The 13,104-nt window shown below is 39.8% G+C and overlaps 1 protein-coding gene across 8 annotated transcripts in view; it reads right to left on the bottom strand.

The window, feature by feature from the left end:
- ANKRD42 (ankyrin repeat domain 42) overlaps window positions 1–13,104 on the bottom strand; it is an 80,669-nt gene that overhangs the window by 25,074 nt on the left and 42,491 nt on the right. For 7 of the 8 annotated variants that reach the window (XM_079929201.1, XM_079929204.1, XM_079929203.1 and 4 more), the window contains 3 exons: window positions 12,096–12,222; window positions 7,706–7,850; window positions 684–766 (listed from right to left, as the gene is read on the bottom strand). In XM_079929201.1, the coding sequence (XP_079785327.1) occupies window positions 684–766; window positions 7,706–7,850; window positions 12,096–12,222 (355 nt within the window). Of the gene's footprint in view, window positions 1–683; window positions 767–7,705; window positions 7,851–12,072; window positions 12,223–13,104 lie in introns of those variants that run through there. The other variant, XM_079929205.1, reaches the window with a different exon arrangement.

The following is a 13,104-nucleotide window of genomic DNA, read 5'->3' as shown; positions in this document are numbered from 1 at the left end:
CACAGAACAAACTTGTGGTTGCCAAGGGAGGAGAAAGGTGGAGGAGGGATGGATTGGGATGCAAACTATTAAATATAGAATGGATAAACAAGTAAGATACTAGTGTATAGCACAGGGAACTATATTCAATATCCTGTGATAAACCATAATGGAGAAGAATGTGTGTGTGTGTATAGCTGAATCACTTTGCTGTACAGCAGAAATTAACATTATATATCTATACTTCAATAAAATAAATTTTTTTTAAAAAATCAAGTCATTTGAAAAGTTGGGAGAAAAGCTATACCTACACTAGTAAAAGGGTGCTCTCTACAGAAAGTAAAAGAAATATAATTCTATTATGAAGCCATAATAGAACTTCTAATAATCTTTATAACTAGACCTTTTGATTACTGTGTTATCTTATATTGTAAAGTTTATGTCAATACTTGCAAAATTAACTACTCATAAATCTAGAGTTTTGACTTGCCTACATAAATATATAAAAAGTATATTGGGAGGGGGAATACAACTGAGTCCATGTAATTTTAATCCGTTTGACATTATACATTTCTGCCTTCAGAATTGGAATAACAGCATGTCTGAGTAATTCTGAGAAGAATTTATAGATTTACATTTATATCAATTTAAAAAGAAAAGAAAAATCAAGCAGGTTTATTTAAAGTTATTTCACTGATTAGTACCTTTTCACAAAAACTCCCCCAGAAGACACCTTTTTCTTCACTCGCCTCTTCTCTTTGCTTGACTCACAAGAAGGGTCATCTTCCTACAAAGGAAAAGAGAGCCAAATAAGATTTCTATGCTAGACACATTTTTGTCTTTCTACGTTACTGTTCCAAAAGAAAAAATTTAACCATGACAACATTTTCAACTCTGATTTACATTTCTTTTAGAATTTTGTGTAAATACTTACATCAGAAGCACCAGTTCATATTGTGCTGATTCATCAGACTGGGAGGCACCTTGAGAAATCATCCAGTCCTACCTTTACCTCATACATCCCCCACACAGAACACCTTGTTTCTGCTTCTATTTTAGACCAACATTTTACAACATATTACTAAACAAAATAACACAAAGCATTAGCATGGCATCCTCTGGATTCTGTGCAAGCCCCATTCTGTTAGGAATCACATTTCCTGGATCCTGTATTTCCTTCTCTGTTCACAAAACATCCCTCAACTGCTCTTGTCTCTTTCACTTTGCCCTGCCACACACCGTTTCTGAATATTTCTCATCCGTTGTGGTACTCTCAGTACCTAGCACAGAAGATTCTTAATACATGCTCTGGGAAGGAGTAAGAGAGGACTAGAAACACAGTGGATACTCACTAGATGTCAGTCATCTTTGAATAATTCTTCTAGTCAGAAAAGTGCTCTGCATCCAGTTGGGCAGGACAGATCTGAATGCAGGAGTTTCAGGAACATCACAAGGCCACATGTCCATCAGGAGAGCCCCTGGCTGGAGGTAGGATTCCCCAAGGTGTTCCCACCTACACCTTTGCTAATGAGGTCAGCCAGCTTAACTCATAGAAGTGTGTGAACATAGAAGCAAACTGCTGTTTTTCCAATACCACCCAGGAAAACAGAACCACACACGTTCCCTACCCCTTGAGAGAGGAATAGATGGGGAATCTGCTGGCCCTCCCATATAGTGGCCAGGCACTTGTAAGCACAGGGCAACATGATGGTCCCTTCTCTTGAAAAAGCTTACCAACCAGTCTGAAGACCAGTAACAACAAACCTTTTACTGGGGCTTAGCATATGGTACCCACTGTATTTCATACTTTACATATATAACAAGGTGAAATAGGTTGTATTAACAACATTTTATAGATACAAGGACAGAAGTCAAAGACATTAATCAACTTTTCCCAAGGTCACAAACTAAGTAAATGGCAGGATTCAAATCCAAATTTTGTCCAACACCAAAGTTCATGTTGTAACCATTCCTCCATCCTGTCTTCCAGCAAAAAATTTGCTCATTCAGTTCCTAAAACTACACTGTATACTGTGTATACTATGCTACAGGTATACAGAAAGGAATGAGATCTGGTTCCCACTCAGGAGTCTGTGGTGGAATAGCAGATATAAAAGAGGTGCTCAGTTCACTCCCCAGCTTTCAAGAGGTCCTCAAGATCATTAGGGGATGAATGCAAAAATGTCTATGAAAGAACACTGAGGTAGGGCAGGAGTTTATTAACCTCATCCAACTAGATAGATAGAATTAGAAAAAGAATATAGAAAATGTAGGAAAAGAGAGGAAGCTACTTGTCAGAGGTAGCCAATTTTCTAGTGCTTAATAGTTACCAGACTTTCAGAAACAGTTAATATTTATTTTCCTTTACTTTTCATATATGCTAACTCCTGAAGGAGTTTAAACAATCCCAAATACTCTAGAAATAGTGGTCAAATACCAAAGCATCTACTAACATCAAATATGTATGTTGTTCTATCAAACCAAGCAAGCCTTACTGTAAACTAGTTCAAAAGAAAATATGTGCTTGGCACTCAATAGGCCTCCAGTAAGTGTTCGTTGAAAGTTCCAAACTTCCAAATTCCAGAAGTTTCTGCATTTGGGGAACATTCTTCACCAAGATTAGTCATTTCCTCATCATAAATTATAGACAGAAACATATTTCTCCCTAATATGTGTTTTCTCGCAAACTCAGGAAAAGAGAACTGCAATACTGAGATATTAAACACATGATTCATGGTGCTTAGACACCTAAAGCAATTCTAAGTGTAAATTAAACCACCACCCCTATGTGAAAATGTATATATTTTAAATATTAACCGGTTTCCATCTGAAAGAATTTACAGGTTTGTTGAAGAGATTAATAATACTGCGTGAAACTGTTGACAGGTTATGTGTCTACAAATTATTGCCTGGGTATATGGAATTCTTGTTTTTAAAACAATTTCATGCACTCTGATAAGTTTTGGGAAGCATACACAACTAAAGGGAGATAAATCCCACTTTGATTACCAGAACAGTCTCTTATCAGAGTGTCAAAGCAGTAACCAATAGAGAGAAATCACAAATTTCTAGAACTTCCTTAGACTAACAGCTCAGATTGGATAAACTCACTTAAGCCCTCAGATTGCTCCAAGGACCCTTACAGGCTCACAGGCTAGGATGTCAGAGGACACGGAGAAGCCCAGCAGAGATAGAAAACAAGGGTAAGTTAAACACAGAAGTATTCATAGAATATTACCAGTTCCAGGTTGGCTGTTCTTGATTAGCAAGCATGGCCCAAAGCTTTAGACCAGCGACTTCTCGAATGATACTGGTTTTGGAGATGGAAGCGAGTTCAGTCCTGCATCAATCTGTAGACAGACATCTCTACCAAAGCTATTATAGTTCCCATCTAGTTTACGTTTTTTAAGTAAACATTTTTAAGTACAATACACCTATCAAAGAGCACCCCAAAAAGTGTACAGTGTGATGAATTTTTACAAAGTGAAAACACCCAATGTGACCACAACTGAAATCAAGAAATTGAACAAGAAACTGAACATTACCTGTATCCCAGAATCATCCATTTGCCTCCTCCCAGGCACTATTAACTTGATTTATTTTACATATTTTGGGACTGCATGGTATCATACTGTAGTTTTCTTTTGCTCAGCATTATGTTTGTGAAACTGACCCATAGTGATGTGTAGAGCAGTAATTCATACATTTCCATTGCTTTATAATATTCCATTGTATGATTACACTAAAATGTATTTATTCTTACTGTTGGTAGAATTTTTTATCCAGTTTGGGGGATATTTATAATAATGCTAATATGAATATTCTTGTTCATGTCTTTTGGTGCCCATCTGTGTACATCAAGAGACATGTACTCATTGCACTGGGAACTGAGTCACAGATGTGTATATGTTCAGCTGTACTCAGTGTGGCCAAACAATTGTCCCAAGTGATTAAAAATCAATTTACACTCCAACAGTGGTGAATAAGAGTTCCACTTGCTCCACATCCCCATCAATACTTGGTAATGTCTGTTTTGTATTGTTTTAGCCATTTTGGTGGTATATTGACATCTTGTTGGGTGTTAATTTATATTTGTGATAACTAATAATTCTGGTAACACTTCTGAGTACATTTTCATGTTTATTGGCCACTTGTATATCTTATTTTGTGAAGCGCCTGATCCTGTCTTGCCCGGTTTTTTACTGGGTTGTCTGTCTTTTTCATACTGGTTTGTGTAAGTTCTTTGTGCTTTTGGATAGAAGAAAGGAAAATAAGGAAGGTGATATATTTTCCTACTCTTTGGCTTGCCTTTATTAATGTTGTCCTTGATAAAGTGAAGTCTTATTTTAATAAAGTCGAATCTATCAATTTTTTTTCTACCCCAGGGTCACAAAGATATCCCACTGTGTTATCTTTTGGAAGCTTCATCACCTCAACTTTGTATTTAAGACATATCTTGAAATAAATGTTTGAATTACTGTGTATAATTCCAGTATAAGTAACATTTTATCAAATTACTATAAATTTTATATTTAAATTTTCATAAATAAATTCACTTATTTGAACACCTAACATCAAAAATTTTAAAGACCGGGCTTCCCTGGTGGCACAGTGGTTGAGAGTCTGCCTGCTAATGCAGGGGACACGGGTTCAAGCCCTGGTCTGGGAGGATCCCACATGCCACGGAGCGACTGGGCCCGTGAGCCACAACTACTGAGCCTGCGAGTCTGGAGCCTGTGCTCCGCAACAAGAGAGGCCGCGATAGTGAGAGGCCCGCGCACTGTGATGAAGAGTGGCCCCCACCTGCCACAACTGGAGAAAGCCCTCGCACAGAAATGAAGACCCAACACAGCAAAAATAAATAAAATTAATAAACTCCTACCCCCAACATCTTCTTTAAAAAAATTTTTTTAAGACCAATTTTTCAAACTAAATCTTCTCATAAGCACAGTGAGTGAGCTGGAAGGGCAAAGGGGCTACACAAGTGACAGTAACAAGTGTCACTAAAAGGGGGTTAGGCAGTTAGGTTCAAATCATGGCTGCCCATCTAACAAGCTGTGTGACTTTACGCGAATTCCTTATTTTCTCTGAGATTTGGTTTGTTATTTGTAAAATGAAGAAATAACATCTGCCAGATATAAAGTTCCTGGCACTGAGCGCAACACATAGCAAGTACTCAGTAACTGTTGATGATGCTATTAATCAAGGCAAGTTAGATCTCACAGAATTTAAATTTTCAGTGCTGTGTGTAAAGTAGCCAATTGAAGTATAATACAAATGGTGAGGTGCCCTCAGAGCAGTACAAAGTGCTTGCTGAAAGGAGGACAGATCATTTGTGGTCCGGGGGGTTAGGACAAGGTTGATGAACAAGATGGTTCCTAAAGAGGATTTTGAGAGGCAGAGTTGACAGAAAGGCTTCAAGGTATATGGACAAAACGAGCAAAGGCTTGGGGGTGGGAAAGTGTGGGGCAAGTTCAGAAAAGGTAGGCGACGTGTAGGAGAATAGAAAATAAGGCTTGTGAAATGGGTTAATGCAGGCTGAGACAATATGTGAGAAAGCACTATAAAAATGTATTATTATCAAAACCAGTTATTATTATTATAAAAAACCTATTTAAGTGCATTATGTCAGACTATCCTAGGAATTTTTTTCTGGCTAAAAATTATGCTCTTGCAGATTCTTTTATAGGGGAAAAAGTCATATGCAATCATAGGTCCTTACCAGAAGGTGGCAGGAGAGATTTAGTCAGAGCTTCTTGAAGCCTCTATATAAATGAGCACTGAATCAAAAGTTCATTTTATTTATACTTTACATATTTAGACTCCACAATAAACTAATTCCTCCTCCTTTCAGATGCATAGGGCTACACACATTTATACACTGACTGTTTATACAACTCAAATGTAGAAAATTGAAAGAAAGGAAAAAAAAGAAAAGGATATGAGGAAGGGAGAACACCATGAATACTAGTAGACAGAAAATACCTCAGGAGTTCTACACAGTATTTCATCTAACATCAATACCATCCCATGAGGTAGGTGTTATGAGACCCAGAAGCTCTTGCAGAACAGAAAATAAGCAGCTGCCATTAGAGGTCAGTGACATTTGCTCATTTACAAAAACTCGTGTAACCTACAGCAGGACCGCAAAAAACGATGGGCCCAGAGTACAGGGACCTCGAGTCAGCGCTCCTGAAAGCTACACATTGTTGGTAGAGAGCAAGGTCTTAGGAAGGATGTGCTCTATTAGTGTATGACATCAAACCACCCTGGGAACAGACATTTCTGGGCAAGAAGAGAATAATTTTAAATAGCTAAAAACCAAAAATTTTCTATGTAGACCATCAATCTGGATTGACTCAAAAGGCGTGCAGCTCGGGTGATCTCCAAAAGATCTAGGCAGCTAGCTAGTGAAGAACAATGTATGTTCTTGCCTCTGAGGAGACTAGAATAGGCAGAGTTCCTGCCACAAGGTGGAGAGGGAGCGGATCTGGAGTGTCAGTGGTAGTTTATAAAAGGTGTATGTCCGCTAGCCAACACCACATGACTGCCCCAGCCAGCCTCTCCATACTAAAGTGTTCCCAGAGGCTAAACGTGGTATAAGGTGGTCACTGCAAGAATGAAGATAATGGATTATGATGATTATTTCTATCCCTTGGAAAATTAAGCACTGGTGGATACCAAAACCCAGAGAAAGTGAATTTGTATACAGAAATACACACGTATGCAGATGAACAGAATGTTGTCTAATATGAGACCAAACCATTAATAGCGACTTCCTCTGGAGAGTGGAACTTGATATGGGGAGGAGCGTCTGCCCTGTTTTTAACATTTTACAATAAGCACATATATTAATACTTTTTAAGTGGTTATTAAAGAGACTAATGATTAGTTTGTACAAAATAAAAAGAAGCCAGGAAGTTTTTATTATATATCATATTTGAGGTTATGTAGATCTGAACAAAATTAACTTACCCACGAGGACTGAAGAAAAAAATTCCCTATGGAAAGAAAATATGAAACATACCTGAATCCCTACACTATGTCACATGAACTGCCCACAAAGGCCACATCTTCAGAGCAGGGGAGAGTGAGGGTCAAAGTTTCCCTGGTGAGCTTTCTGCCTGTTCTACTGAGACTGGATGACCTGAAAGGCAAGCACCACTGGGGGTTTCTTGCTGTCACTTCCACTCTATTTTCTATACTCCACCTGCTTTTCTTCATTTGTTCTTTGTTATGTTTCTCATGTCAGTTTCTTTTTAGAGCAGTTTATTTTGGATATTTAGAATTAAAACATACATACTCCATAGCTGTCTCAGAATTCTTATTGATTACTCTGCTTATAAAATTTTTTTCCTTACATGATACAATAATAATAAAACTTACTGCACACATATGAACCAGGTTGCTATTCCAACTGAGAGGTAGGTACATAGACAGACATATGTATGTGTATGTATATATAGTTTTATAGAGTAATGTATGTGTGTGTGTATATATATATATATGTATGTGTATATGTATATTCCTTTACTCCTTACTCCTAGAAAATATGTTATTAACTCCAATTTACAAATAAGGCAAAGAGAGGTTAAATGACTTGTCCAAACCAAAAAGGGCTGCAGCCAGGATTCAAACCCAAATAGCCCCCTCCAAAGCTGGTACTCTTAGCTACTCTTGTATACTACTTCTTGAGAAAGATAAATGTGTTAAGAAGGATACTAACCACAGCCGCAAAGTTGGGAACCTGAGTTTTTTCCAGCATCTCCCTGAGTTGATCTACCTCTGCTCGATACTCATCCAGCTGACATTCTAATTTTTCTCTGCGTAGTCGTTCATACTCTAGGTGGCCCTGCAGCTCTTTGATAGTCCTGTCAAAAAAATTTGGTTTCAATCAATCTCCAATATCAACTAGCAATTATTTTTGGTAATAAAGTATCCATACATTATATACATTATATTTAAGGCAAATAAAACAAAGAAAGCATTTTTTCAACAAATATATACTGAGAATGTACTATGAGCCAGCACTGATCTATACATACTGGAGATAAAAGCAGTGAACAAAACAGGCCAAATCTACCCTTGTGGGGCCTACCTTGGCAGCAGTGGTGGAAGACAGTAAAGAAAATAAATAAGTAAATATATGTATTTCAATATAAGTAAGTAAATATAAGTATGCTGGAAGGTGATAAATGCTAAGGGAGAAAAAAATAAAGCAAGAAAATAATAGAAATGTTGTTGAGGAGGGGGTTAATACCCCATACACAATGACCAGGGAAGGCCTTACTGAGAAGGGGGCTTGTGAGCAAAGTCCAAAAGGAAATAAGAGATAATCAAGTAGACATCTGGGGGAACGAGCATCCCAGACAGAGAGAATAGCAAGTGCAAAGGCCCTAAGGCAGAAGAACACCTGGTGAACTCGAAGAAAGAAGCCAATGTGGCTGGAGTAGAGTCAGAGAGGTAAAAGGGAGCCAGAACAAGTAGGGCCTGGTAAGTCGCAACAAGGACTCGGCTTTTACTCTGAGTGAAATGGGAAGCCATTAGAGGATCTCAACAGAGAAACGGCATGCTCTAACTTAAATGTCTTTTGCTTTGTTTAGCTTTGTTTTTTTTAATGATGTAAAATTTACTTTGAGTGAATTACACAAATATCAACTAAACAATTCAATGAGTTTCCACTAATGCATCCACCATGACTACCAAGATACTAAATACTTCCATCATCTCAGAAAGTTCCTTCATGCCCTTCCCAGGCAACCCTCACTTCGCAGAGGTAACCACACTTCTGAATACCTATCGTGTTAGATTAGTTTTGTCTCTGCTTGTAAATGAAATTGTACATTATATTCATTTGTGTGCCTGGATTCTTTCAGTCAATAATATGTGAGATTTATCTGACTTAGGTTTTAGCATGATGAACAGACTGCAGGGGATGAGGGTGGGGCGTGAGGGAGCAGGGACAGGAAGTTGGGAGACATATCAGGAAGATGTTAGAATATACCCAGACAAGCGATGCCAGGACTGGAACCAGGGTTTCTTTCTGCCTTATTGCTGGATGGTGAGGGCACCAGAACTCCCAAGGCATGTTGAGTTGGATGTCAGGTCTGAAGGAGGGCAATCTAAGAGTATACAGTAGTAGCCCTGGTATGGAAGTGAGTGGGGTTGAGGTTAGAGATAGGAAAGAAGAACATTAACTGTGGAAACCTAGAATTCAGCAAATGAGAAGAGAAAATCAGCCCCAGGACAGAATAACACAACCACGTTTTGCTGTATTCTGAGTTTCATCTAACCAATCAATAATGACAAAGGCAAAAGGACATCTCTCAAACTAATACTTATCCAGGTTTCCTTTACAATTAGATATAAGATCAGGAGTTTGTACCCAAAGAATAAATGTCTTCAGATGTACTCAACACAAAGTGAGAAACACATACTAGAGAAGAAGTAAAGCTTACTCAGAGGAAACACTGCAGTCTCAGCTAATAGGAAACTACAATCTGGCACAAAGGCTAAAGCAATTTTTACAAAAAAAAAAAAAAATCCTGCTCAAATGACTTACATCAATATAATAACCATTTCACACTGAAATGTGAACATTAGAATTAAACGTTCCATTAAAGACTATTATTAAAATTGTAATGACCTTGGATAATAGGTTTGGAGTCATATAGACTCAGACACAAATCCTGGCTCCATCCCCCACGCTTAGTCCTCCCTTTGTGACTTCATGCGAGTTACTTGTAAATTCAGTCTTGGTTTCCTAATCCACGTACTGAGATAATAGCTAATGGAGCTGTGAAGACTGCATGAAACAATATATACAAGAGGCTTATATAGTGCCTACCATACAGTAGTGCTCAGAAGTACTACAAGCATCCCTAGCAGTAGTACAGTAATATGTCTTGGAAGAGAGGTAAAGGGAACAAAATTTAAAGCTCATTATCTAGGAAATAATTGCTCTACTGTGAAGTACTTTTCTAGACTACAAAGGAGCTAAGAACTTTCGGCTAGGTTCTTAGGCAGAGGCCAATACTAAAAATATTCTACATCTCAAACACTTTAATCAATACAGAGGCAGTCAGGAATTCCCTGGTGGTCCAGTGGTTAGGACTCCACGCTTCCATTGCAGGGGGCACGGGTTCAATCCCTGGTCAAGGAACTAAGATCCTGCATGCTGTGCAATGCAGCCAAAATATACATACCTACATACATACATATATATATAGAGAGAGAGAGAGAGAAAGAGAGAGAGAGAGAGAGAGAGAGAGAGAGAGAGAGAGAGAGAGGGAGAGGGGCAGTGGACAGCTACTTATGTGATGTGATTTATGAGATACCAAGAAGGCCCCTGATTAAAAAAAAGAAAATTTCTTTTTGGTCTACCACAACTTCCTGGTGCCTAAAATCCCATTAAGAGACAAAGTATTTTGGCTTAAGATTTTGTCTTCTGTTCAAACTCCCAAGTACCCATCTTATCAAAGATTTAGATGTTACTCTGAATACATTTACCAGACCTCTTACTGAGATTAAATTCAGAAGAGGGTGAATGCAAGAGAAACAGGAGGTTCTAAGAGTATGAGGGAAAGAGACCCAACCAAAGGAAAGGGCAGGGGAAGTGGAGAATCCATGTGCACTGCTCTTTACAGACCCGTGTTTTGATTAAACTACAAGTCTCCCCTCCTGTCTCCCTGTGTTCCCTGTCCACTGTGGAAAGCAGAGACAAGAAAAGAGGCAGTGGGAGGAAATAAGCACTTTGCATCCTCTATCCCAGCAGCCATTAATTAACTAGAGAGGTACCATATGTACCGAGAGCCAATTTCAGGTGCAGGAAGTGAAAGGTGAGGGAATATGCAAGCGTTCTGAGGGGTGCCACTGTCCGTGAACATAGGACTAGGTTGGTGACTTGTGAGCAACCAGTCCAATTCGATAGGGATGGCTAGAGACTGTGTTGATTGAAAAGCTCAAAGTAGCTGTGGTCTCAAAAAAGCAAAGGGTCGGGCTTCCCTGGTGGCGCAGTGGTTGAGAGTCTGCCTGCCAATGCAGGGGACGCGGGTTCGTGCCCCGGTCCGGGAAGATCCCACGTGCCGCGGAGCGGCTGGGCCCGTGAGCCATGGCCACTGAGCCTGCGCGTCTGGAGCCTGTGCTCCGTAACGGGAGGGGCCGCAGCAGTGAGAGGCCCGCGTACCGCAAAAAAAAAACAAAAAAACAAAACAAAAAAAAAACAAAGGGTCTTCCCTGGTGGCGCAGTGGTTGGGAGTCCGCCTGCCAATGCAGGGGACACGGGTTCGTGCCCCGGTCCGGGAGGATCCCACGAGCCGCGGTGCAGCTGGGCCCGCAGGCCATGGCAGCTGAGCCTGCGCGTCTGGAGCCTGTGCTCCGTAACGGGAGAGGCCACAGCAGTGAGAGGCCCGTGTACCGCAAAAAAAAAAAAAAAAAACAGACAAAAAAACGAAAACAGGAACTCTTCTTAGCGTTTTAGTTTTGCGAGACAAAAAGTTCTGGAGGATGGTTATACAAAAATGTGGAATGTAGTTAACACTACTGAATTCTGCCTTAAAAGTAGTTAAGATATATTTTATGCTTATGTGTATTTTACCACAAATTTTTTTTAATTTTTAAAAAATTAAAAAAAAAAATTTTTAAATTGGTGCACAAGTTTTTGGCACCACAACAAAGACCTGTGTTGGGTCTTTGTTGCTGCGCACAGGCTTTCCCTAGTTGCAGCAAGTGGAGGCTACTCTTTGTTGCGGAGCACAGGCTTCTCACTGCGGTGGCTTCTCTTGTTGCAGAGCACAGGCTCTAGGCACGCGGGCTTCAGCAGTTGTGGTGCACGGGCTTAGTTACTCCGCGGCATGTGGGATCTTCCCGTCCCAGGGCTCGAACCCATGTCCCCTGCACTAGCAGGTGGATTCTTAACCCCTGTGCCACCAGGAAAGTCCCTTACCACAATTTTTTGAAAATCTTAACACCTTCTCCATCTGGGGGCTTAGGAGAAAACAGGTTGGAAACTCACACCCTTTGGTGGGGATGAAAAAATAAGTTGTTAATCAACAAACCCTCACGTGGCATTTAGAAAGGTAAGTAAAAACAAACCATCAAAGTTTTGAGGACATTACTTTTCAGACTCAAGCTGTTCTTTCTTCTGCTTTAGATCTTCTTCTGTTATGCCTCCCAAGTGTTTATAGTTGCTCTCTGCAATTTCCAGGAGGTGTCTCAATTCTACAATTTTCTTATAAGCTCTCACTGCAAGACAAAGTTGAACAGGAACCTAGTTTAGACAGATAACAGCTCATGAGCTCACAGGATGCTGGTCCTGGAGCATACTCTTCCTCTAAAGCCAGTGTCTGCATGGTCAGTGTCTGTATGGTTCGGGGAAGGAGATGGAGGGAGGGTGGTGTCTATATAGAAGGACACATATCAGTAGCAGAGTATTAGGGTGAACAAGCAGTGAAATATCTAAATGGAGGATTCTGTTCCTGCTGTTGGAGGATATATCACTGTTATGACTATTAATACCAGGGAAAGGAAGGGAAGGGAGGGGAGGGGAGGGGAGGGAGGCTGGCTAGCAGTGTTTTAGGACTAGTTGTACATTACAGGACCATGCACAATCTATTTATGTCAGAAAATTAGAAAAACTGAAATATGCTTGATTGATTTATGATAAATCAGAACTAATTCAGCCCCCCAATTTTATGATTAGTCACTTGTAATATCTAGGCAAGAGGATATTGAGAAGGAAGTGTGTTAAGAGCTACCTTGAGCTATTCTCCAGCTATCAAAACCATGATTTTTTCTATCCTTTGTGGTACAAGTTCTCAACCTGGGGTGATCTTCTCCTCCAAGGAACACTTGGCAATATCTGGAGACCTTTTACTTGTTAAACCTCGGGGCATGGAGGGAAACAGACTATTGGCATGTAGAGGCTCAGGATGCTACTAAATACCTTAAAATGCACAGGTGGGCCCCCCTCAACAAATAAGTATCTGGCCCAAAATGTCAATAACACAGAAGCTGAGAAACTCTGCTTTACAACCAGGTTAGCAAATCACAGCCTCTTCTCCCTGACACTCACCACTCTGATTTATCTCTCAATAGGTTAGAGCTGCAGGTTCCAAACTACATACA

This window comes from Stenella coeruleoalba (genome assembly GCF_951394435.1).
Source record: "Stenella coeruleoalba genome assembly, chromosome: 8".
Classification (NCBI taxonomy): Eukaryota; Metazoa; Chordata; class Mammalia; order Artiodactyla; family Delphinidae; genus Stenella; species Stenella coeruleoalba.
This window is presented reverse-complemented; position numbering and strand designations above follow the sequence as displayed.